Source organism: Salvelinus alpinus, chromosome 10 (assembly GCF_045679555.1).
Source record: "Salvelinus alpinus chromosome 10, SLU_Salpinus.1, whole genome shotgun sequence".
Taxonomy (NCBI): domain Eukaryota; kingdom Metazoa; phylum Chordata; class Actinopteri; order Salmoniformes; family Salmonidae; genus Salvelinus; species Salvelinus alpinus.
Genome location: NC_092095.1, coordinates 71,139,137 through 71,165,927, shown reverse-complemented (window position 1 = coordinate 71,165,927; position 26,791 = coordinate 71,139,137). Strand labels below are relative to the sequence as shown.

The window sequence follows — 26,791 nt, the reverse complement described above, 5'->3', positions numbered from 1 at the left end:
CCTCCACTGAAGAAAACATCCATGTAGACGCAGATGACGTGTCTGCTCGCTGCAGAACAAGTATCTAGGTTAGGTAGCTACGAAGGCAGACAGATACCAGCTAGTTAACGTTAGCTACCTTATGTCAACTGTCCTATCTAGTGAATTCAAATGCCAGCTAACCTGTCACCCCCTGTGTAGACAGATATTAACGTTACCCCAAGAAACGTTTAGCCTGCTAGGTTCGTCGAGAGAAGAGGAAAATGTTTTCCCTGCACAGAGCGAGAGGCTCTGTTTTGGTGATCTTCCTTCTGTTACACAGCGCTACAAGTTTCTATCTTCCAGGTCTGGCCCCTGTTAGTTTTTGTGAACCAGGACAAGCTGGGAAAGAGAATGAAGTACCGGACTGTAAGGTAGTTAGATATAAAAATGCACCGGGCCCCTTGTGATAAGCTTGTAGCGCCGACGGTTTCATGCTATCTTCCTTCTAATTATCAGCTGGCAAGTAAAGCTAGCTACCATTTAACTTGCTAGCTAGCTGCTAATGTTAGCATTCTGAAACTCCAGCTTCAATGGTAACCGTTATAATGATGAATAACTAGGTAACGTTAGTATAATCTAAATGTAGCTAGTTAGAACCAGTGTTGTTGGCCAACTAGTCACAGTAGCTATCTGTATTGCATATTGGTCGCTAGAAAGCTAGCTAGCTAATTAGCACCCCTTACGAACTAGTTGGGCTACTACTTGTGAGACAACTGCTTAACTTGTGTTGTAGATAGCTAATTAGTTAATCCATACTTTTGATCAGAAGTTACTTGTCATTAAAATGTTTAATTATGTCCCAAATTCCGTAGTATCCTAATCTTAAAGAGAGCTGTCAACTGCATGACAGTTCTTTGAGGAAGGCATGGCCTGAATAAGAACTGATAAGAATCAATTCCACTGCGGAACAGGACATAAAGAAATCCTGTAAAGTGATGTAGCCCTCCTCCCTCCCATTCCAGATCCTTAGTCATTACCCTAATTGTGCATTTGAGAAAAAAACTGCTGTAAGTTGTGCTGTACCATTTTGAGAAAATAACTGTGCTTTTGATTGTTTTTCAGTCGACCATCGAGATATTTGTGAACAGACTGGATTCTGTGGAGTCTGTCTTGCCCTATGAATACACTGCGTAAGTACATCAGGAACAACAATGTCTTATTGGTCTTCTACATTTCTCAGTCTTGCTGCAGAAGGCTGTGGGTTAGGAACATGGTGAAGTCAGCCAGGTATGACTAGGCGCACTAATACTGTCTGATAAACTAGAGCATCTCTCTGTCAATATCCTCTCTGACTCTTTCTCATCTCTGTCACACACAATCCTCTGACCTTCTCCTCTGACTCTTTCTCCTCTCACTCACCATCCTCTCCTACTCTTTCTCACCTGTCTCTCACGCTCTGATTCTTTCTCCCGCTCTGTCACTATAGCAGCTCCAGCGATATCCAACTGTGACTGGAATTCTGAGGTCCATAGACGATGTTAATAATACTCTATTGCAGTGCTTGACTTGGACAGGAACTCACCGGAGCTGAGTACCGGCACCTCAACTTTTATTTACTGCTTGAGTTCCTGCACCTCTTCTAGAATATTAGCTCAACAGTATGGTGGAGCTCCTGCACCTAAATACAAACAGTACCGGCACTCATATCAGTCCAAGTCAAGCACTGTTCTATTACAGTAGTTCTGCTTCAACAAAATGGCTGCCTAATGTTTAAGATTAGCTGAATCATGTTTTAGAGAAATAGTCAATAGAAGATATAGATATTGACTTAAGTCAAAGAAACAGGTCACTTAAACCCAGTTTCAGTCCTTACTCTGGATCTGAAAACTCCAACGGCATTAAATCAAAGATGGGATACATTGATAACGACAGCTACTTAGGGTTATTATGTGACATCTGAATGACTTTATTTATTATTAACCTGAGTTAAATGTGATACTAGAGGCCTCAACATGCTCAGCCACAGGAGCTGTTCTGTCACGCCGTTAGAGGACACTAATGTCCCTGTTCCACTGAGGGGTTGTGGAGAGGGTCAGGGGACTGTAATTGAAGTGACGTCACAGTGTTATTTGTGCGTGAGAAATGTGGCCTTCTTTATGTTAGCTTGCTTTGTGACTGAGAGGAGAGGTTGTTGAAATAGAATTCTGGGTGTCAGAGAAAAAGTAACAGCAGCAGATGGTTTAAAAAGGAAGACGATATGCTACAGTTTGTGAACTGAAGTAGAAATCATATGGTGTGTTAACGTTTCTGTCTTGGTGTTGTGGGAACTCTCAGGGCATGTTCATCTTGTTATGGGCTGGCTTGTTGTTGTGGGAACTCTCAGGTCATGTTCATCTTGTTGTGGGAACTCTCAGGGCATGTTCATCTTGTTACGGGCTGTCTTGGTGTTGTGGGAACTCTCAGGACATGTTCATCTTGTTATGGGCTGGCTTGGTGTTGTGGGAACTCTCAGGACATGTTCATCTTGTTATGGGCTGGCTTGGTGTTGTGGGAACTCTCAGGACATGTTCAACTTGTTATGGGAACTCTCAGGACAGGTTCATCTTGTTATGGGCTGGCTTGGTGTTGTGGGAACTCTCAGGACAGGTTCATCTTGTTACGGGCTGTCTTGTTGTTGTGGGAACTCTCAGGACATGTTCATCTTGTTATGGGCTGGCTTCTTGTTGTGGGAACTCTCAGGACAGGTTCATCTTGTTATGGGCTGTCTTGTTGTTGTGGGAACTCTCAGGTCATGTTCATCTTGTTATGGGCTGGCTTGGTGTTGTGGGAACTCTCAGGTCATGTTCATCTTGTTATGGGCTGGCTTGTTGTTGTGGGAACTCTCAGGGCATGTTCATCTTGTTGTGGGAACTCTCAGGGCATGTTCATCTTGTTACGGGCTGTCTTGTTGTTGTGGGAACTCTCAGGTCATGTTCATCTTGTTATGGGCTGGCTTGTTGTTGTGGGAACTCTCAGGTCATGTTCATCTTGTTATGGGCTGGCTTGTTGTTGTGGGAACTCTCAGGTCATGTTCATCTTGTTGTGGGAACTCTCAGGACATGTTCATCTTGTTATGGGCTGGCTTGTTGTTGTGGGAACTCTCAGGTCATGTTCATCTTGTTATGGGCTGGCTTGTTGTTGTGGGAACTCTCAGGTCATGTTCATCTTGTTATGGGCTGGCTTGTTGTTGTGGGAACTCTCAGGTCATGTTCATCTTGTTATGGGCTGGCTTGTTGTTGTGGGAACTCTCAGGTCATGTTCATCTTGTTGTGGGAACTCTCAGGACAGGTTCATCTTGTTGTGGGAACTCTCAGGACATGTTCATCTTGTTATGGGCTGGCTTGTTGTTGTGGGAACTCTCAGGTCATGTTCATCTTGTTATGGGAACTCTCAGGACATGTTCATCTTGTTATGGGCTGGCTTGTTGTTGTGGGAACTCTCAGGTCATGTTCATCTTGTTATGGGCTGGCTTGTTGTTGTGGGAACTCTCAGGTCATGTTCATCTTGTTGTGGGAACTCTCAGGACAGGTTCATCTTGTTATGGGCTGGCTTGGTGTTGTGGGAACTCTCAGGTCATGTTCATCTTGTTATGGGCTGGCTTGTTGTTGTGGGAACTCTCAGGTCATGTTCATCTTGTTGTGGGAACTCTCAGGTCATGTTCATCTTGTTGTGGGAACTCTCAGGTCATGTTCATCTTGTTGTGGGAACTCTCAGGTCATGTTCATCTTGTTATGGGCTGGCTTGGTGTTGTGGGAACTCTCAGGACATGTTCATCTTGTTATGGGCTGGCTTGGTGTTGTGGGAACTCTCAGGACAGGTTCATCTTGTTGTGGGAACTCTCAGGTCATGTTCATCTTGTTATGGGCTGTCTTGGTGTTGTGGGAACTCTCAGGTCATGTTCATCTTGTTATGGGAACTCTCAGGACATGTTCATCTTGTTATGGGCTGGCTTGGTGTTGTGGGAACTCTCAGGACATGTTCATCTTGTTGTGGGAACTCTCAGGTCATGTTCATCTTGTTATGGGAACTCTCATGTCATGTTCATCTTGTTATGGGCTGTCTTGGTGTTGTGGGAACTCTCAGGACATGTTCATCTTGTTATGGGCTGGCTTGGTGTTGTGGGAACTCTCAGGTCATGTTCATCTTGTTATGGGAACTCTCAGGTCATGTTCATCTTGTTGTGGGCTGGCTTGGTGTTGTGGGAACTCTCAGGACATGTTCATCTTGTTATGGGCTGGCTTGGTGTTGTGGGAACTCTCAGGTCATGTTCATCTTGTTATGGGAACTCTCAGGTCATGTTCATCTTGTTATGGGCTGTCTTGGTGTTGTGGGAACTCTCAGGGCATGTTCATCTTGTTACGGGCTGGCTTGGTGTTGCTGAAACATAACGTTTGTCAACTCTTTTTCTCTCCTCGTATTCTTCAGGTTTGATTTCTGCGCTATCGACTCCGAGAAGCGCCCGTCTGAGAATTTGGGTCAAGTTTTGTTTGGCGAGAGAATTGAGCCCTCTCCCTACAAGGTGGGTGATGTACACACACACTTTAATATCCTGTTGGTATTACATTTCTAATCTCATTACAATGTTCTGCACCTTCATACCTCACCCTGAATGAACGACTCCCCCTTCACTCTGGTGTGTACTACCAGTACCTACATGCTAAATCAGTGATGGGCAACTCTGATGGGGGTGGGGGCCACAAAAAATCTGAACTCATCAGGAGGGGGCCGCGGTTGCTCGCGTGTCTGCGTAGCCACGTCCATACCAACCCCGGATAACAAGTTTAGATAGCTACATTTATTTTGCGGTAAGCTATCTGAAATATGTTAGTTGGCATGAGCTAATTGGCTGACCATCACTGACTGACATAACAAGAGAAAAACTGCTGATTCACAACAAAATTAGAAATGTCACCCTGTGTATTCTACTGTTCTAACTCTCAGCAGGAAGTTGAGTAAATCATTGTATGTCTGTGTGTTGAAGTTTGAGTTCAAGAAGAAGGTGGATTGTAAGCCGGTGTGTACTAAATCCTACAACACCAACAAGCCAGAGGACAAAGCCCACCTGGACTTTCTGAAGAAAGGCATGCTGCTCAACTACCAGCACCACTGGTAAGATATTCATTCTGCTAACTACCAGCACCACTGGTAAGATATTCATACTGCTAACTACCAGCACCACTGGTAAGATATTCATACTGCTAACTACCAGCACCACTGGTTAGATATTCATACTGCTAACTACCAGCACCACTGGTAAGGTATTCATACTGCTAACTACCAGCACCACTGGTTAGATATTCATACTGCTAACTACCAGCACCACTGGTAAGATATTCATACTGCTAACTACCAGCACCACTGGTAAGATATTCATACTGCTAACTACCAGCACCACTGGTTAGATATTCATACTGCTAACTACCAGCACCACTGGTAAGATATTCATACTGCTAACTACCAGCACCACTGGTAAGATATTCATACTGCTAACTACCAGCACCACTGGTAAGATATTCATACTGCTAACTACCAGCACCACTGGTAAGGTATTCATACTGCTAACTACCAGCACCACTGGTTAGATATTCATACTGCTAACTACCAGCACCACTGGTAAGATATTCATACTGCTAACTACCAGCACCACTGGTAAGATATTCATACTGCTAACTACCAGCACCACTGGTAAGGTATTCATACTGCTAACTACCAGCACCACTGGTTAGATATTCATACTGCTAACTACCAGCACCACTGGTAAGATATTCATACTGCTAACTACCAGCACCACTGGTAAGATATTCATACTGCTAACTACCAGCACCACTGGTTAGATATTCATACTGCTAACTACCAGCACCACTGGTTAGATATTCATACTGCTAACTACCAGCACCACTGGTTAGATATTCATACTGCTAACTACCAGCACCACTGGTAAGATATTCATACTGCTAACTACCAGCACCACTGGTAAGATATTCATACTGCTAACTACCAGCACCACTGGTAAGATATTCATACTGCTAACTACCAGCACCACTGGTAAGGTATTCATACTGCTAACTACCAGCACCACTGGTTAGATATTCATACTGCTAACTACCAGCACCACTGGTAAGGTATTCATACTGCTAACTACCAGCACCACTGGTAAGGTATTCATACTGCTAACTACCAGCACCACTGGTTAGATATTCATACTGCTAACTACCAGCACCACTGGTTAGATATTCATACTGCTAACTACCAGCACCACTGGTTAGATATTCATACTGCTAACTACCAGCACCACTGGTTAGATATTCATACTGCTAACTACCAGCACCACTGGTTAGATATTCATACTGCTAACTACCAGCACCACTGGTTAGATATTCATACTGCTAACTACCAGCACCACTGGTAAGGTATTCATACTGCTAACTACCAGCACCACTGGTTAGATATTCATACTGCTAACTACCAGCACCACTGGTTAGATATTCATACTGCTAACTACCAGCACCACTGGTAAGGTATTCATACTGCTAACTACCAGCACCACTGGTAAGATATTCATACTGCTAACTACCAGCACCACTGGTAAGATATTCATACTGCTAACTACCAGCACCACTGGTAAGATATTCATACTGCTAACTACCAGCACCACTGGTAAGGTATTCATACTGCTCAACTACCAGCACCACTGGTAAGGTATTCATACTGCTCAACTACCAGCACCACTGGTAAGATATTCATACTGCTAACTACCAGCACCACTGGTTAGATATTCATACTGCTAACTACCAGCACCACTGGTTAGATATTCATACTGCTAACTACCAGCACCACTGGTAAGGTATTCATACTGCTAACTACCAGCACCACTGGTAAGATATTCATACTGCTAACTACCAGCACCACTGGTAAGATATTCATACTGCTAACTACCAGCACCACTGGTAAGATATTCATACTGCTAACTACCAGCACCACTGGTAAGATATTCATACTGCTCAACTTCCAGCACCACTAGTAAGATATTCATACTGCTCAACTACCAGCACCACTAGTAAGATATTCATACTGCTCAACTACCAGCACCACTGGTTAGATATTCATACTGCTCAACTACCAGCACCACTGGTTAGATATTCATACTGCTCAACTACCAGCACCACTGGTAAGATATTCATACTGCTCAACTACCAGCACCACTGGTAAGATATTCATACTGCTCAACTACCAGCACCACTGGTAAGATATTCATACTGCTCAACTACCAGCACCACTGGTAAGATATTCATACTGCTCAACTACCAGCACCACTGGTAAGATATTCATACTGCTCAACTACCAGCACCACTGGTAAGATATTCATACTGCTCAACTACCAGCACCACTGGTTAGATATTCATACTGCTCAATTACCAGCACCACTGGTAAGATATTCATACTGCTCAATTACCAGCACCACTGGTAAGATATTCATACTGCTCAACTACCAGCACCACTGGTAAGATATTCATACTGCTCAACTACCAGCACCACTGGTTAGATATTCATACTGCTAACTACCAGCACCACTGGTTAGATATTCATACTGCTAACTACCAGCACCACTGGTTAGATATTCATACTGCTAACTACCAGCACCACTGGTTAGATATTCATACTGCTAACTACCAGCACCACTGGTAAGATATTCATACTGCTCAACTACCAGCACCACTGGTAAGATATTCATACTGCTCAACTACCAGCACCACTGGTAAGGTATTCATACTGCTCAATTACCAGCACCACTGGTAAGATATTCATACTGCTAACTACCAGCACCACTGGTAAGATATTCATACTGCTAACTACCAGCACCACTGGTAAGATATTCATACTGCTCAACTACCAGCACCACTGGTAAGATATTCATACTGCTCAACTACCAGCACCACTGGTAAGATGTTCATACTGCTCAACTACCAGCACCGCTGGTAAGATATTCATACTGCTCAACTACCAGCACCGCTGGTTAGATGTTCATACTGCTAACTACCAGCACCACTGGTAAGATATTCATACTGCTCAACTACCAGCACCACTGGTAAGATATTCATACTGCTAACTACCAGCACCGCTGGTTAGATATTCATACTGCTAACTACCAGCACCACTGGTTAGATGTTCATACTGCTCAACTACCAGCACCACTGGTAAGATATTCATACTGCTAACTACCAGCACCACTGGTAAGATATTCATACTGCTAACTACCAGCACCACTGGTAAGGTATTCATACTGCTAACTACCAGCACCACTGGTTAGATATTCATACTGCTAACTACCAGCACCACTGGTAAGGTATTCATACTGCTAACCACCAGCACCACTGGTAAGGTATTCATTCTATGTTTTGTTCAACAGACACATCTAATTTTCCTCTGAATTGAGATGTGAACACACATTTCCCAGACAGGAAGTCTAGAGTTCACAAGCTGGGATTCAAACCAACTTCAGACACCTGCACTGACTCATGTGGCCACTAGGTGGCGGGCTTGTATTGTCTTCTGACCCCATAGACACCACTGACACAATCCCAAATAGACCCCTGAACATTAGGCAGTTGTGGAGATCTGAGAGGATGTGATTGGTATTTTCCAGGGGTAGGCAACTAGATTAAACCTCGGACTGATTGTTGTCGGAGCGGATGGGAGGGTGGGCCAGAACATCATCATGATAATCATTTGTGCAAATTGACCATAACTAAGCCCAAAAAGAGATTGCATTTGAAAATAAAATTTTTATACCATGGTTACATTGATACGATTAAATATATATTTTTAAAACATTTGGGCTGAATTCCTGGTGATTTTTCTGGTCTTTTTTGACCCAAATGTAAAAATCCAACAAAAAAAGGCTAACTTTGGGGCCCCAAAACCCCCCTCCTGTTGCCGAGCCCTGGTATCAGATATATGGTGAAACCTCCTCCTAGCCTATCAGAGGACAGGGTGGAGTTATTACCATATAGCTTACACCTGTCAAATCCAATCAGATCTCCACAAGTGTCTAGGGGTTTAGGGGTCGATTTGGGATTGGACCACTGTCTCAACCGCACACTGTCCTTAACCCTGTGTCTACCTCCTGTAGGATAGTGGACAACATGCTGTATTCCTGTTTCTGCCTCCTGTAGGATAGTGGACAACATGCTCTATTCCTGTTTCTGCCTCCTGTAGGATAGTGGACAACATGCTGTAACCCTGTGTCTGCCTCCTGTAGGATAGTGGACAACATGCTGTAACCCTGTGTCTGCCTCCTGTAGGATAGTGGACAACATGCTGTAACCCTGTGTCTGCCTCCTGTAGGATAGTGGACAACATGCTGTAACCCTGTGTCTGCCTCCTGTAGGATAGTGGACAACATGCTGTATTCCTGTGTCTGCCTCCTGTAGGATAGTGGACAACATGCTGTAACCCTGTGTGTGCCTCCTGTAGGATAGTGGACAACATGCTGTAACCCTGTGTCTGCCTCCTGTAGGATAGTGGACAACATGCTGTAACCCTGTGTCTGCCTCCTGTAGGATAGTGGACAACATGCTGTAACCCTGTGTCTGTCTCCTGTAGGATAGTGGACAACATGCTGTAACCCTGTGTCTGTCTCCTGTAGGATAGTGGACAACATGCTGTAACCCTGTGTCTGCCTCCTGTAGGATAGTGGACAACATGCTGTAACCCTGTGTCTGCCTCCTGTAGGATAGTGGACAACATGCTGTAACCCTGTGTCTACCTCCTGTAGGATAGTGGACAACATGCTGTAACCCTGTGTCTGCCTCCTGTAGGATAGTGGACAACATGCTGTAACCCTGTGTCTGCCTCCTGTATGATAGTGGACAACATGCTGTAACCCTGTGTCTGTCTCCTGTAGGATAGTGGACAACATGCTGTAACCCCGTGTCTGCCTCCTGTAGGATAGTGGACAACATGCTGTAACCCCGTGTCTGCCTCCTGTAGGATAGTGGACAACATGCTGTAACCCCGTGTCTGCCTCCTGTAGGATAGTGGACAACATGCTGTAACCCTGTGTCTGTCTCCTGTAGGATAGTGGACAACATGCTGTAACCCTGTGTCTGCCTCCTGTAGGATAGTGGACAACATGCTGTAACCCTGTGTCTGCCTCCTGTAGGATAGTGGACAACATGCTGTAACCCTGTGTCTGCCTCCTGTAGGATAGTGGACAACATGCTGTAACCCTGTGTCTGCCTCCTGTAGGATAGTGGACAACATGCTGTAACCCTGTGTCTGCCTCCTGTAGGATAGTGGACAACATGCCGGTGACCTGGTGTTATGATGTGGAGGACGGACAGAAGTTCTGTAACCCAGGGTTCCCCATCGGCTGCTACGTCACTGAGGCAGGACGACCCAAAGACGCCTGTGTTGTCAACGTGAGTCAATTCATATCCTGTGTGTGCAGGTTAGGCCTCTGAGTCGGGCCATTTTTAGTCAGTTAAACGTTTTGCTAGATAGACATAACACATTTATAAGACATTATAAAGGCTTATAAACGTGCTTATAACACGTTATAAAGCTCATAACTAAGTGTTTCCTCGTTCCAGTCTGACTTTAAGGACAAAGACACATTCTATGTGTTCAACCATGTTGACATCACCATTCACTATCACGTGGTGGAGAACGAGGCTGCTGGGGCTAGACTGGTCGCTGCCAAGATGGAGCCCAAGAGGTAGGAGGGCAAACGGCCGCTCACTTAGAGGACAGTCCTCACGGTCACTTAGTCATTCATTGATGTGAAGTTAGAATTCACCCCTTAGGGTTATCTAGGTCTTAACAATCCATTCTTTATTTCCCTAGTCTGCATGAAATGTTTGTTCTTAGATAATGTGTGTTTCTACTCAAAAGTAATGATGTCTCTCTTTAATTCACATCAAGTATTTATTTATTTTGACTTATTCTCTCCTCCTCCTTCCACCCTCCTCTCTTTTCCTCTTCTCCTCTTCATCCTCCTCTCCTCTTCCTCTCCTCTCTCCTCTTCCTCTCCTCTCTTCCTCCTCCTCTCACCCCTCTTCCTCCTCCTCTCCTCCTCTTCTCCCTCCTCTCTTCCTCCTCTCCTCCAAAGCTATAAACACACCAAAGTGGAGGCCCCTGACTGTGCAGGAGGGCCCATGTACCTGAACAACAAGTTGAGTGGAGAGCTGAAGATCGGCTATACCTACTCTGTCCAGTTTGTGGTATGTTTCTAAACCCCAGGACCATTGTAAATGTCTCTGTCTGTGTGACTGACTAGGTTCAGTCTCTGGTTTCCCACGTGCTGTAACGCCGGCTAGCCCACTGATCTAAAGCCTAGACATAAGCTTGGGGAGCTAATGCGAGTCGTCAGGTCTCAGGAGAGGTTAGTCATGTGTTCAGTGGGTGTAATATAAACGCTGGGCGTTGTATCTAGGAGGACAAGCACATCAGATGGGCGTCACGTTGGGACTACATTCTGGAGTCCATGCCCCACACCAACATTCAGTGGTTCAGGTGAGTCTCACACACACACACGCACACATACACACACACACACACAACCCTTCTATCTGTAACTGTGTGTGTATTGTCTTGTCCCCCAGCATCATGAACTCTCTGGTGATCGTTCTCTTCCTGTCTGGTATGGTGGCTATGATCATGCTGAGGACTCTACATAAGGACATTGCCAGATACAACCAGATGGACTCTGTGGTGAGTCTGGTAAATCCTCCACAATAATCCAGCTGATTGGTTTCCCTTCAGGTCCCACGGTCCCAGTCCGCCATGTTGGTTTCCCTTCAGGTCCCAGTCCGCCATGTTGGTTTCCCTTCAGGTCCCACGGTCCCAGTCCGCCATGTTGGTTTCCCTTCAGGTCCCACGGTCCCAGTCCGCCATGTTGGTTTCCCTTCAGGTCCCGGGGTCCCAGTCCGCCATGTTGGTTTCCCTTCAGGTCCCGGGGTCCCAGTCCGCCATGTTGGTTTCCCTTCAGGTCCCGGGGTTCCAGTCCGCCATGTTGGTTTCCCTTCAGGTCCCGGGGTCCCAGTCCGCCATGTTGGTTTCCCTTCAGGTCCCGGGGTCCCAGTCCGCCATGTTGGTTTCCCTTCAGGTCCCGGGGTCCCAGTCCGCCATGTTGGTTTCCCTTCAGGTCCCGGGGTCCCAGTCCGCCATGTTGGTTTCCCTTCAGGTCCCGGGGTCCCAGTCCGCCATGTTGGTTTCCCTTCAGGTCCCGGGGTCCCAGTCCGCCATGTTGGTTTCCCTTCAGGTCCCGGGGTCCCAGTCCGCCATGTTGGTTTCCCTTCAGGTCCCGGGGTCCCAGTCCGCCATGTTGGTTTCCCTTCAGGTCCCGGGGTCCCAGTCCGCCATGTTGGTTTCCCTTCAGGTCCCGGGGTCCCAGTCCGCCATGTTGGTTTCCCTTCAGGTCCCGGGGTCCCAGTCCGCCATGTTGGTTTCCCTTCGGGTCCCGGGGTCCCAGTCCGCCATGTTGGTTTCCCTTCGGGTCCCAGTCCGCCATGTTGGTTTCCCTTCGGGTCCCAGTCCGCCATGTTGGTTTCCCTTCGGGTCCCAGTCCGCCATGTTGGTTTCCCTTCGGGTCCCGGGGTCCCAGTCCGCCATGTTGGTTTCCCTTCGGGTCCCGCGGTCCCAGTCCGCCATGTTGGTTTCCCTTCGGGTCCCGCGGTCCCAGTCCGCCATGTTGGTTTCCCTTCGGGTCCCGCGGTCCCAGTCCGCCATGTTGGTTTCCCTTCGGGTCCCGCGGTCCCAGTCCGCCATGTTGGTTTCCCTTCGGGTCCCAGTCCGCCATGTTGGTTTCCCTTCAGGTCCCATGGTCCCAGTCCGCCATGTTGGTTTGTGGGATGTGTCACATATGTGACACTGGCAAGGGTTATCTAGTACACACAGACTTGTCCCTGATGAGGAGTGTCAGGACAGTGGTCTGGTCTACTGGTCCGGTACAGACACAAACACACAGACTTGTCCCTGATGAGGAGTGACAGGACAGCGGTCTGGTCTACTGGTCCGGTACAGACACAAACACACAGACTTGTCCCTGATGAGGAGTGACAGGACAGCGGTCTGGTCTACTGGTCCGGTACAGACACAAACACACAGACTTGTCCCTGATGAGGAGTGTCAGGACAGTGGTCTGGTCTACTGGTCCGGTACAGACACATACACACAGAACCCCAACAACTAGCTCTGATTGGCTCCAGCCAGCTGGTGGAGGCTTTGGTTATGACCTCGGGGTGTGTGTGTCCTTGTGTACTCTCCATCTACCCTCTCTCCTCTCCATCTACCCTCTCTCCTCTCCATCTACCCTCTCTCCTCTCCATCTACCCTCTCTCCTCTCCATCTACCCTCTCTCCTCTCCATCTACCCTCTCTCCTCTCCTTCTACCCTCTCTCCTCTCCTTCTACCCTCTCTCCTCTCCTTCTACCCTCTCTCCATCTCTCCATTTCCAGGAAAACTGACAGCAGATGTTCTCTAGGAAGGCTTGTGGGGGTCACTAGGGGTGACATGTATCTATATTACCCCCCCACCAGCACCCCTCACACCCCGACCCCCTCCCCTACAAGTATTGTAGTCTCTGTCTCTCTCTGTCTCCGAGATCAGTCATTATTTCAGCAGCTCTGTCCCTTCAGCCCCTCCCCTAGCGATCAGACTCCCTTCAGCCCCTCCCCTAGCGATCAGACTCCCTTCAGCCCCTCCCCCTAGTGATCAGACTGACAGGTAGCGTCACCGCGGCGACCAGCCTGCTCGTGTTCCAACCCTCTGAAGTCTATCACCGCTAATTGACAGGAGGGACCCCACTCCCTCATCTTCTCCCCCCTGTTATTTCCTGCTGGGTTACCCCCTCACACCCTCCCTGTCCTCTTCTAGTTTGGCCTGAACATTCTTGCTGTTTTGTGATGGTCTTTTTATAGTGAGAGATGTGGCGATGATGTTACATACGATAAATACACTTGAAAGTGAAACTAAGTGAAGGTCTCCCCTCCTCCCTCTCTGCTGGTGGTGTCAGGAAGATGCCCAGGAGGAATTTGGCTGGAAGCTGGTCCATGGAGACGTCTTCCGGCCTCCCAGGAAAGGCATGCTCCTCTCTGTCTTTCTGGGATCAGGAACTCAGATCTTCATCATGATTTTCGTCACTCTCTGTGAGTTCTAGTATCTACAACTCTGTGTTTCTGTCTGCCTGTTGTTGACTTGTAGGAATACAAAACAAACCTTCTACACTTGTCCAGACCCTTTATTTTGTCATTACCCAAAAACACATTAGCAAGGTAGAATATTGTAGAGAGGAAGTAGTTAGTACTTAGTTACTTCTACTCTGAGAGTAGGACTAGTGTTTCAGTTATTTAATGTATTCACTGACAGTCATCTTAGTTATTTACTGTATTCACTGACAGTCATCTTAGTTATTTACTGTATTCACTGACAATCTTAGTTATTTACTGTATTCACTGACAATCTTAGTTATTTACTGTATTCACTGACAATCTTAGTTATTTCATGTATTCACTGACAGTCATCTTAGTTATTTTGTGTATTCACTGACAGTCATCTTAGTTATTTCATGTATTCACTGACAGTCATCTTAGTTATTTACTGTATTCACTGACAGTCATCTTAGTTATTTAATGTATTCACTGACAGTCATCTTAGTTATTTTGTGTATTCACTGACAGTCATCTTAGTTATTTCATGTATTCACTGACAGTCATCTTAGTTATTTCGTGTATTCACTGACAGTCATCTTAGTTATTTTGTGTATTCACTGACAGTCATCTTAGTTATTTCATGTATTCACTGACAGTCATCTTAGTTATTTTGTGTATTCACTGACAGTCATCTTAGTTATTTCGTGTATTCACTGACAGTCATCTTAGTTATTTTGTGTATTCACTGACAGTCATCTTAGTTATTTTGTGTATTCACTGACAGTCATCTTAGTTATTTCATGTATTCACTGACAGTCATCTTAGTTATTTTGTGTATTCACTGACAGTCATTTCATGTATTCAGTATCAGAAAAGGACCAACACAATAGTAGCACACAGTTCAGTCAAAACCAATCGTGTGTTTTTATTTTCTAATCCATATACATTGTGTTCCCCTTGTCCAGTCTTTGCCTGCCTGGGCTTCCTGTCCCCGGCTAACCGCGGTGCCCTGATGACGTGTGCCGTGGTGCTCTGGGTCCTACTGGGCACACCAGCCGGCTACGTGGCTGCCCGCTTCTACAAGTGTAAGTGAACATTTGGGCTGAGGGGGAAAGGGTCACGACCCCAACTTGACCCTGAACAGTCGACCAGTCACGACCCAACTGTGCTGGAGGGTAGCTCGTTAGGCCCAATCAGTGTCAGCTGGGGGTAGGGGGGGGGGGGGGATGGTGGTCTCTGTGTCAATTACTGGTTCAGGGTTGTGTAGAGGCCTGTAGCAGTAGGGGTCCCCCCCAACCCTCCCTAGCAACACACACTCTATGGCCTGAATCCTGCCTCCCTGCTGAAGGCTATATGCCTCAACACCTTGGAAGTAAAGAAAGAAGTTTGAATTTCCAAGAAACGTCTGTTTGTCTTCCAAGAGTTGCTGACTGTTTCTCTTCCGTCTGCTCTCTCTCTCTCTCTCTGATGTCACAGCCTTTGGTGGGGAGAAATGGAAGACTAACGTCCTGCTGACTTGCTTCCTGTGTCCTGGGTGAGTCTGACTTTACATTGGTTGAGGAGATAGACATTAGTTTGTGGTTACGTTCAGGGTTGATAGCTGACGTCTGTTGGTCTGTCTCTGTGTTCAGGGTTGATAGCTGACGTCTGTCTCTGTGTTCAGGGTTGATAGCTGACGTCTGTCTCTGTGTTCAGGGTCGATGGCTGACGTCTGTCTCTGTGTTCAGGGTCGATGGCTGACGTCTGTCTCTGTGTTCAGGGTCGATGGCTGACGTCTGTCTCTGTGTTCAGGGTTGATAGCTGACGTCTGTCTCTGTGTTCAGGGTCGATAGCTGACGTCTGTCTCTGTGTTCAGGGTTGATAGCTGACGTCTGTCTCTGTGTTCAGGGTCGATAGCTGACGTCTGTCTCTGTGTTCAGGGTCGATAGCTGACGTCTGTCTCTGTGTTCAGGGTCGATAGCTGACGTCTGTCTCTGTGTTCAGGGTCGATAGCTGACGTCTGTCTCTGTGTTCAGGGTCGATAGTTGACGTCTGTCTCTGTGTTCAGGGTCGATAGCTGACGTCTGTCTCTGTGTTCAGGGTTGATAGCTGACGTCTGTCTCTGTGTTCAGGGTTGTTAGTTGACGTCTGTTGGTCTGTCTCTGTGTTCAGGGTTGTTAGTTGACGTCTGTCTCTGTGTTCAGGGTTGTGTTTGCTGATTTCTTCGTGATGAATCTGATCCTGTGGGGAGAGGGCTCCTCTGCAGCCATGCCCTTTGGCACCCTGGTGGCCATCTTGGCTCTGTGGTTCTGCATCTCTGTCCCCCTCACCTTCATAGGGGCCTACTTTGGCTTCAAGAAGACCGTGAGTACGAACACACGTCAATATGTGAATACATTCAAACATACTCTCTGTCACACACACACACACAAGTCTGTGTTTATATCATACCTCTCATACTCCCTCCCCTCTGTCGTGTGATTGGTGCATTTCAGGGGATTGAGCACCCTGTGCGGACCAATCAGATCCCTCGTCAGATCCCGGAGCAGTCGTTCTACACCAGATCTCTCCCAGGGATCGTCATGGGGGGGATCCTCCCGTTCGGCTGTATCTTCATCCAGCTCTTCTTCATCCTCAACAGCATCTGGTGCGTCTCTCAGCTCCCCTGCAGATGCTGCTGCTCTGTTTTGGGACTGCTACACTAGCAGCTTATCGTGAAGACAGAACGAGTCAGGGAGGTTAAAGGTGAACGGGCAGGGATGGTAGAGCAGTGGGTTATCTTTCTGATGTATGGTTGTGTCTCACCAGATGGTAGAGCAGTGGGTTATCTTTATGATGTATGGTTGTGTCTCACCAGATGGTAGAGCAGTGGGTTATCTTTATGATGTATGGTTATGTCTCACCAGATGGTAGAGCAGTGGGTTATCTTTATGATGTATGGTTGTGTCTCACCAGATGGTAGAGCAGTGGGTTATCTTTCTGATGTATGGTTGTGTCTCACCAGATGGTAGAGCAGTGGGTTATCTTTATGATGTATGGTTGTGTCTCACCAGATGGTAGAGCAGTGGGTTATCTTTATGATGTATGGTTGTCTCACCAGATGGTAGAGCAGTGGGTTATCTTTATGATGTATGGTTGTGTCTCACCAGATGGTAGAGCAGTGGGTTATCTTTATGATGTATGGTTGTGTCTCACCAGATGGTAGAGCGGTGGGTTATCTTTATGATGTATGGTTGTGTCTCACCAGATGGTAGAGCAGTGGGTTATCTTTATGATGTATGGTTGTGTCTCACCAGATGGTAGAGCAGTGGGTTATCTTTATGATGTATGGTTGTCGCAGTGGGTTATCTTTATGATGTATGGTTGTGTCTCACCAGATGGTAGAGCAGTGGGTTATCTTTCTGATGTATGGTTGTGTCTCACCAGATGGTAGAGCAGTGGGTTATCTTTCTGATGTATGGTTGTGTCTCACCAGATGGTAGAGCAGTGGGTTATCTTTATGATGTATGGTTGTGTCTCACCAGATGGTAGAGCAGTGGGTTATCTTTCTGATGTATGGTTGTGTCTCACCAGATGGTAGAGCAGTGGGTTATCTTTATGATGTATGGTTGTGTCTCACCAGATGGTAGAGCAGTGGGTTATCTTTATGATGTATGGTTGTGTCTCACCAGATGGTAGAGCAGTGGGTTATCTTTATGATGTATGGTTGTGTCTCACCAGATGGTAGAGCAGTGGGTTATCTTTATGATGTATGGTTGTGTCTCACCAGATGGTAGAGCAGTGGGTTATCTTTATGATGTATGGTTGTGTCTCACCAGATGGTAGAGCAGTGGGTTATCTTTATGATGTATGGTTGTGTCTCACCAGATGGTAGAGCGGTGGGTTATCTTTATGATGTATGGTTGTGTCTCACCAGATGGTAGAGCAGTGGGTTATCTTTATGATGTATGGTTGTGTCTCACCAGATGGTAGAGCAGTGGGTTATCTTTATGATGTATGGTTGTCGCAGTGGGTTATCTTTATGATGTATGGTTGTGTCTCACCAGATGGTAGAGCAGTGGGTTATCTTTATGATGTATGGTTGTGTCTCACCAGATGGTAGAGCAGTGGGTTATCTTTATGATGTATGGTTGTGTCTCACCAGATGGTAGAGCAGTGGGTTATCTTTATGATGTATGGTTGTGTCTCACCAGATGGTAGAGCGGTGGGTTATCTTTATGATGTATGGTTGTGTCTCACCAGATGGTAGAGCAGTGGGTTATCTTTATGATGTATGGTTGTGTCTCACCAGATGGTAGAGCAGTGGGTTATCTTTATGATGTATGGTTGTCGCAGTGGGTTATCTTTATGATGTATGGTTGTGTCTCACCAGATGGTAGAGCAGTGGGTTATCTTTCTGATGTATGGTTGTGTCTCACCAGATGGTAGAGCAGTGGGTTATCTTTCTGATGTATGGTTGTGTCTCACCAGATGGTAGAGCAGTGGGTTATCTTTATGATGTATGGTTGTGTCTCACCAGATGGTAGAGCAGTGGGTTATCTTTCTGATGTATGGTTGTGTCTCACCAGATGGTAGAGCAGTGGGTTATCTTTATGATGTATGGTTGTGTCTCACCAGATGGTAGAGCAGTGGGTTATCTTTATGATGTATGGTTGTGTCTCACCAGATGGTAGAGCAGTGGGTTATCTTTATGATGTATGGTTGTGTCTCACCAGATGGTAGAGCAGTGGGTTATCTTTATGATGTATGGTTGTGTCTCACCAGATGGTAGAGCAGTGGGTTATCTTTATGATGTATGGTTGTGTCTCACCAGATGGTAGAGCAGTGGGTTATCTTTATGATGTATGGTTGTGTCTCACCAGATGGTAGAGCGGTGGGTTATCTTTATGATGTATGGTTGTGTCTCACCAGATGGTAGAGCAGTGGGTTATCTTTATGATGTATGGTTGTGTCTCACCAGATGGTAGAGCAGTGGGTTATCTTTATGATGTATGGTTGTCGCAGTGGGTTATCTTTATGATGTATGGTTGTGTCTCACCAGATGGTAGAGCAGTGGGTTATCTTTATGATGTATGGTTGTGTCTCACCAGATGGTAGAGCAGTGGGTTATCTTTATGATGTATGGTTGTGTCTCACCAGATGGTAGAGCAGTGGGTTATCTTTATGATGTATGGTTGTGTCTCACCAGATGGTAGAGCAGTGGGTTATCTTTCTGATGTATGGTTGTGTCTCACCAGATGGTAGAGCAGTGGGTTATCTTTCTGATGTATGGTTGTGTCTCACCAGATGGTAGAGCAGTGGGTTATCTTTCTGATGTATGGTTGTGTCTCACCAGATGGTAGAGCAGTGGGTTATCTTTATGATGTATGGTTGTGTCTCACCAGATGGTAGAGCAGTGGGTTATCTTTATGATGTATGGTTGTCTCACCAGATGGTAGAGCAGTGGGTTATCTTTATGATGTATGGTTGTGTCTCACCAGATGGTAGAGCAGTGGGTTATCTTTATGATGTATGGTTGTGTCTCACCAGATGGTAGAGCGGTGGGTTATCTTTATGATGTATGGTTGTGTCTCACCAGATGGTAGAGCAGTGGGTTATCTTTATGATGTATGGTTGTGTCTCACCAGATGGTAGAGCGGTGGGTTATCTTTCTGATGTATGGTTGTCTCACACCAGGTCTCACCAGATGTACTACATGTTTGGTTTCCTGTTTCTGGTGTTCATCATCCTGGTAATCACCTGCTCTGAGGCCACCATCCTACTCTGCTACTTCCACCTCTGTGCTGAGGTAAGGCACCACACACCATCCTACTCTGCTACTTCCTCCTCTGTGCTGAGGTAAGACACCACACACACCATCCTACTCTGCTACTTCCTCCTCTGTGCTGAGGTAAGGCACCACACACACCATCCTACTCTGCTACTTCCTCCTCTGTGCTAAGACACCACACACACACCATCCTACTCTGCTACTTCCTCCTCTGTGCTAAGACACCACACACACACCATCCTACTCTGCTACTTCCTCCTCTGTGCTAAGACACCACACACACACCATCCTACTCTGCTACTTCCTCCTCTGTGCTGAGGTAAGACACCACACACACACACCATCCTACTCTGCTACTTCCTCCTCTGTGCTGAGGTAAGACACCACACACACACCATCCTACTCTGCTACTTCCTCCTCTGTGCTGAGGTAAGACACCACACACACACCATCCTACTCTGCTACTTCCTCCTCTGTGCTGAGGTAAGACACCACACACACACCATCCTACTCTGCTACTTCCTCCTCTGTGCTGAGGTAAGAAACCACACACACACACCATCCTACTCTGCTACTTCCTCCTCTGTGCTGAGGTGAGACACCACACACACCATCCTACTCTGCTACTTCCTCCTCTGTGCTGAGGTGAGACACCACACACACACACCATCCTACTCTGCTACTTCCTCCTCTGTGCTGAGGTGAGACACCACACACACACCATCCTACTCTGCTACTTCCTCCTCTGTGCTGAGGTAAGACACCACACACACCATCCTACTCTGCTACTTCCTCCTCTGTGCTGAGTTATGACCATCTGAGTATTTCCTTGTCGGGTCATGTGACCAATGGCAATAGTGCCCTTAATGATGAGGATGAAGGGACTGTTTCTCAAATCCTCTTTCCTTGATTCCTAACAGCTTCTCTCTTTGAAAGAGAAGATCCCAAACAAGGGACCTGGAACCTCCTTCTCCACTACGGTTGAGAAGGAGAGGAGACAGGATGAAAGGAATAACAGGAAGTTTAATTAAGGGAGCGATACGTTCATTCTCTCCATTAGGACTACCACTGGCAGTGGCGTTCCTTCCTGACCAGTGGTCTTGTCTTAGTAAAGATGTTATAAACACAGAGATATCTGACTGTTCTCTCTGTCTCTCTCCATCAGGACTACCACTGGCAGTGGCGTTCCTTCCTGACCAGTGGTTTCACGGCCGTCTACTTCCTGGTCTATGCCATCCACTACTTCTTCTCCAAGCTCCAGATCACAGGATTGGCTAGCACCATCCTCTACTTTGGTTACACCATGATCATGGCTCTCATCTTCTTCTTATTCACAGGTAGGTAGCTGGGGGGGCGGGGCATCAGACTGTAGCTTGCCTTGAAGAGGATGGACCAGGTCAGAGGGCAAAGGTTATCCTCATTAGTCCAGTTCAATGGACTGGACCAAATAGGACTGGGCTTCCTCCCACCCTGCCTGTTATGCTGCCTTTCTGGGGTTTAGGTTGAGGTGCAGCTCTACTTGTTTTCACACACACACACACACACACACACACACACATCTGTTGTCGTATCAATGAGAGTTTCCTAGACAGCAGGCTGTGCGATTGACAAATGGCCCTGGGAAAGTGTGATTTTCATGTTTTCTCTCTTTCTGTCAGTTAAATGTCTGTCTCTCTCTCCATCAGGAACGATTGGATTCTTTGCCTGTTTCTGGTTCGTCACCAAGATCTACAGCGTAGTGAAGGTGGACTGAGTAGTTAACCAAACCAATGGATTTCCTGTCTACTCTCCCACGCCCCCTCCACCCTCACCCTCCCCCCTCCCTGGGCTGGAGGGACACTATTGTTACGTTACACCCTGACTGCGTACGGTGACCAGGGCCCACTGGTCTAAATAGGGAATAGGGTGCCGTTTGGAACACAACCCTTGTCTACTGTGTGGGAGACGCATTTTTGTCAGAGCAGCAAGACCGTGTGTGTGTGGTGTGTGTGTGTGTGTGTGTGTGTGTGTGTGTGTGTACACACATCTATACATAATGTAGTCTGGAGTCTAGGAGATGAAATCCCTGTTGGGTCCAGATCCTACTGCACATCAATGAAACATCCCTTATTTACCTCTGACAAATGCAAATAGTAAATCTACAAGCGAGTGACTGTTTGAATACCCACTGCTCCAGGTTTGCTAGTAGACCCCCCCCCGTTGCAGTTAGTGCGCCAACGCGGACAGGAACTAAGGTGGTTTTACGTTGTCATTCAAACTATTAATAGTGTTGGACAATATGATTGTAAATAACTACTTTTTGTTCTCGAATGCTGATTAATGATTTGGGGTCGTAATAAACTTAAAATGTGAGATGGAATTCCTCCTCTGACCCATGTTCTGGGCTGGTAGAGTAGTTGGCTGAGTCCCAAATGGCACTCTAGTCTGCACTATGTAGGGAATAGGGTGCAATTTGGGATTAGTCCATTTTCTCTGGGTTTTGTTTTGTTTTATTTTGTATTATAAATGCTTGAGTATTAATCAACTGGTCTGTTATTTAACTTTATATTCCAATTACATTTTTTCTGTCTTTTTATTTTTGCCACAAAGACACGTGCCTCATCAGTAGTTCATTTTATTTGCAAAAACCAACAGTTTGGGATTTTGTGAAAGGAATCATCGACCTTTATGTCCCAAATGGCACCCTATTCCCTATGTCGTGCACTACCCTTGATCAGGGGCTCGGGTCTAAAGTAGTGCACTACATAGGGAGTAGGGTGCCATTTGGTACAACATCTATCAATTATGTGGGGATCTGATACTTATATCCTGTCAGTGTAAATATAAATGATACTAGTTTCATTAGTCTGACCGAGCATCTGGGTTCCTTCACTGGTTTGAAATGATGTAATTATGATCTGAAAAAATAAGAAATGGTAGAAAATGTCAAATAAAACATTTTCCTGTGTCTCAATAACATAGTCAGTGTAAAGTACTGAACAACACAGTCAAGTGAGTTCGATACATTGAACCGGGGCTGAGGAGAGGCCCTGCTGTGGTGCCCACTAAGCTCAGGATGACCTAAAGGTCACGTAAAGGCAAGACCTTCTGTTCAATTCGCTGACAGTTGTGAGACGGGATCGACGGGGAAGTTCCCCCACAGAGCCAGAGCACCTCATTGCTGACGGAGGCTTGGTCAAAAATGATCACAGTGTTCAGGCTGGTTATAATGATCACAGTGGTCAGGCTGGTTATGATGATCACAGTGGTCAGGCTGGTTATGATGATCACAGTGGTCAGGCTGGTTATAATGATCACAGTGGTCAGGCTGGTTATGATGATCACAGTGGTCAGGCTGGTTATGATGGTCACAGTGGTCAGGCTGGTTATGATGGTCACAGTGGTCAGGCTGGTTATGATGATCACAGTGGTCAGGCTGGTTATGATGATCACAGTGGTTAGGCTGGTTATAATGATTACAGCGGTCAGGCTGGTTATAATGATCACAGCAGTCAGGCTGGTTATGATGATCACAGCTGTCAGGCTGGTTATAATGATCACAGCAGTCAGGCTGGTTATGATGATCACAGCTGTCAGGCTGGTTATAATGATCACAGCAGTCAGGCTGGTTATAATGATCACAGTGGTCAGGCTGGTTATAATGATCACAGTGGTCAGGCTGGTTATGATGATCACAGTGGTCAGGCTGGTTATAATGATCACAGCGGTCAGGCTGGTTATGATGATCACAGCGGTCAGGCTGGTTATGATGATCACAGTGGTCAGGCTGGTTATGATGATCACAGTGGTCAGGCTGGTTATGATGGTCAGGCTGGTTATGATGATCACAGAGGTCAGGCTGGTTATGATGATCACAGTGGTCAGGCTGGTTATGATGGTCAGGCTGGTTATGATGATCACAGTGGTCAGGCTGGTTATAATGATCACAGTGGTCAGGCTGGTTATGATGATCACAGTGGTCAGGCTGGTTATGATGATCACAGTGGTCAGGCTGGTTATGATGGTCACAGTGGTCAGGCTGGTTATGATGATCACAGTGGTCAGGCTGGTTATGATGATCACAGTGGTTAGGCTGGTTATAATGATTACAGCGGTCAGGCTGGTTATAATGATCACAGCAGTCAGGCTGGTTATGATGATCACAGCTGTCAGGCTGGTTATAATGATCACAGCAGTCAGGCTGGTTATGATGATCACAGCTGTCAGGCTGGTTATAATGATCACAGCAGTCAGGCTGGTTATAATGATCACAGTGGTCAGGCTGGTTATAATGATCACAGCGGTCAGGCTGGTTATGATGATCACAGTGGTCAGGCTGGTTATAATGATCACAGCGGTCAGGCTGGTTATAATGATCACAGTGGTCAGGCTGGTTATGATGATCACAGTGGTCAGGCTGGTTATGATGGTCAGGCTGGTTATGATGATCACAGTGGTCAGGCTGGTTATAATGATCACAGTGGTCAGGCTGGTTATGATGGTCAGGCTGGTTATGATGATCACAGTGGTCAGGCTGGTTATAATGATCACAGTGGTCAGGCTGGTTATGATGATCACAGTGGTCAGGCTGGTTATGATGATCACAGTGGTCAGGCTGGTTATGATGGTCACAGTGGTCAGGCTGGTTATGATGATCACAGTGGTCAGGCTGGTTATGATGATCACAGTGGTTAGGCTGGTTATAATGATTACAGCGGTCAGGCTGGTTATAATGATCACAGCAGTCAGGCTGGTTATGATGATCACAGCTGTCAGGCTGGTTATAATGATCACAGCAGTCAGGCTGGTTATGATGATCACAGCTGTCAGGCTGGTTATAATGATCACAGCAGTCAGGCTGGTTATAATGATCACAGTGGTCAGGCTGGTTATAATGATCACAGTGGTCAGGCTGGTTATGATGATCACAGTGGTCAGGCTGGTTATAATGATCACAGCGGTCAGGCTGGTTATAATGATCACAGTGGTCAGGCTGGTTATGATGATCACAGTGGTCAGGCTGGTTATGATGATCACAGTGGTCAGGCTGGTTATGATGGTCAGGCTGGTTATGATGATCACAGTGGTCAGGCTGGTTATGATGGTCACAGTGGTCAGGCTGGTTATGATGATCACAGTGGTCAGGCTGGGTTATGATGATCACAGTGGTTAGGCTGGTTATAATGATTACAGCGGTCAGGCTGGTTATAATGATCACAGCAGTCAGGCTGGTTATGATGATCACAGCTGTCAGGCTGGTTATAATGATCACAGCAGTCAGGCTGGTTATAATGATCACAGTGGTCAGGCTGGTTATAATGATCACAGTGGTCAGGCTGGTTATGATGATCACAGTGGTCAGGCTGGTTATAATGATCACAGCGGTCAGGCTGGTTATAATGATCACAGTGGTCAGGCTGGTTATGATGATCACAGTGGTCAGGCTGGTTATGATGATCACAGTGGTCAGGCTGGTTATGATGGTCAGGCTGGTTATGATGATCACAGAGGTCAGGCTGGTTATGATGATCACAGTGGTCAGGCTGGTTATGATGGTCAGGCTGGTTATGATGATCACAGTGGTCAGGCTGGTTATAATGATCACAGTGGTCAGGCTGGTTATGATGATCACAGTGGTCAGGCTGGTTATGATGGTCACAGTGGTCAGGCTGGTTATGATGATCACAGTGGTCAGGCTGGTTATGATGATCACAGTGGTCAGGCTGGTTATGATGGTCACAGTGGTCAGGCTGGTTATGATGATTACAGCGGTCTCAGGCTGGTTATGATGATCACAGCAGTCAGGCTGGTTATGATGATCACAGCTGTCAGGCTGGTTATAATGATCACAGCAGTCAGGCTGGTTATGATGATCACAGCTGTCAGGCTGGTTATAATGATCACAGCAGTCAGGCTGGTTATAATGATCACAGTGGTCAGGCTGGTTATAATGATCACAGCGGTCAGGCTGGTTATGATGATCACAGTGGTCAGGCTGGTTATAATGATCACAGCGGTCAGGCTGGTTATAATGATCACAGTGGTTAGGCTGGTTATGATGATCACAGTGGTCAGGCTGGTTATGATGGTTAGGCTGGTTATAATGATTACAGCGGTCAGGCTGGTTATAATGATCACAGCAGTCAGGCTGGTTATGATGATCACAGCTGTCAGGCTGGTTATAATGATCACAGCAGTCAGGCTGGTTATGATGATCACAGCTGTCAGGCTGGTTATAATGATCACAGCAGTCAGGCTGGTTATAATGATCACAGCGGTCAGGCTGGTTATGATGATCACAGTGGTCAGGCTGGTTATAATGATCACAGCGGTCAGGCTGGTTATAATGATCACAGTGGTCAGGCTGGTTATAATGATCACAGCGGTCAGGCTGGTTATAATGATCACAGCGTTCAGGCTGGTTATAATGATCACAGCGTTCAGGCTGGTTATAATGATCACAGCGGTCAGGCTGGTTATAATGATCACAGCGGTCAGGCTGGTTATAATGATCACAGCGGTCAGGCTGGTTATGATGATCACAGTGGTCAGGCTGGTTATAATGATCACAGCGGTCAGGCTGGTTATAATGATCACAGCGTTCAGGCTGGTTATAATGATCACAGTGGTCAGGCTGGTTATAATGATCACAGCGGTCAGGCTGGTTAGGTGTGCTTTAGGTAGTTTTTTTAGGGAGGGGGAGTTGGGAGTACAAAGATGTTTGGGAGACAGACTTCAGTTTCTATCTCACAGACAGACACCCACACTGCTTCAGTTTCTATCTCACAGACAGACACCCACACTGCTTCAGTTTCTATCTCACAGACACCCACACTGCTTCAGTTTCTATCTCACAGACACCCACACTGCTTCAGTTTCTATCTCAGACACCCACGCTGCTTCAGTTTCTATC

The 26,791-nt window shown here is 46.5% G+C and overlaps 1 protein-coding gene across 2 annotated transcripts; it reads left to right on the top strand.

The window, feature by feature from the left end:
- The first annotated feature begins 4 nt into the window (after positions 1-4).
- tm9sf2 (transmembrane 9 superfamily member 2) lies at positions 5-22,846 on the top strand. 2 transcript variants are annotated; one of them, XM_071330860.1, is made up of 17 exons: positions 5-392; positions 1,084-1,151; positions 4,426-4,519; positions 4,982-5,109; positions 10,292-10,421; positions 10,593-10,717; positions 11,111-11,222; positions 11,435-11,514; positions 11,604-11,712; positions 14,015-14,147; positions 15,116-15,235; positions 15,627-15,684; positions 16,334-16,493; positions 16,625-16,776; positions 19,806-19,917; positions 21,065-21,236; positions 21,585-22,846. In XM_071330860.1, exons 1-17 carry the CDS (start codon positions 243-245, stop codon positions 21,650-21,652), a joined length of 1,971 nt encoding a protein of 656 aa, XP_071186961.1. In that variant the 5' UTR covers positions 5-242; the 3' UTR covers positions 21,653-22,846. The 2 variants fall into 2 exon arrangements, with proteins under 2 accessions (XP_071186961.1, XP_071186962.1); XM_071330861.1 differs by lacking the exons at positions 21,065-21,236; positions 21,585-22,846 and adding an exon at positions 20,960-21,058.
- The last annotated feature ends 3,945 nt before the right edge of the window (positions 22,847-26,791 follow it).

Bases quoted from the DNA above. Each gene is read 5' to 3' on its own strand.
- tm9sf2 (XM_071330860.1), top strand. From the start codon at position 243: ATGTTTTCCCTGCACAGAGCGAGAGGCTCTGTTTTGGTGATCTTCCTT. The intron at 4,520-4,981 runs GTGGGTGATGTA...TGTGTGTTGAAG, and splicing joins TTGAGCCCTCTCCCTACAAG to TTTGAGTTCAAGAAGAAGGT. The intron at 21,237-21,584 runs GTAGGTAGCTGG...TCTCTCCATCAG, and splicing joins CATCTTCTTCTTATTCACAG to GAACGATTGGATTCTTTGCC.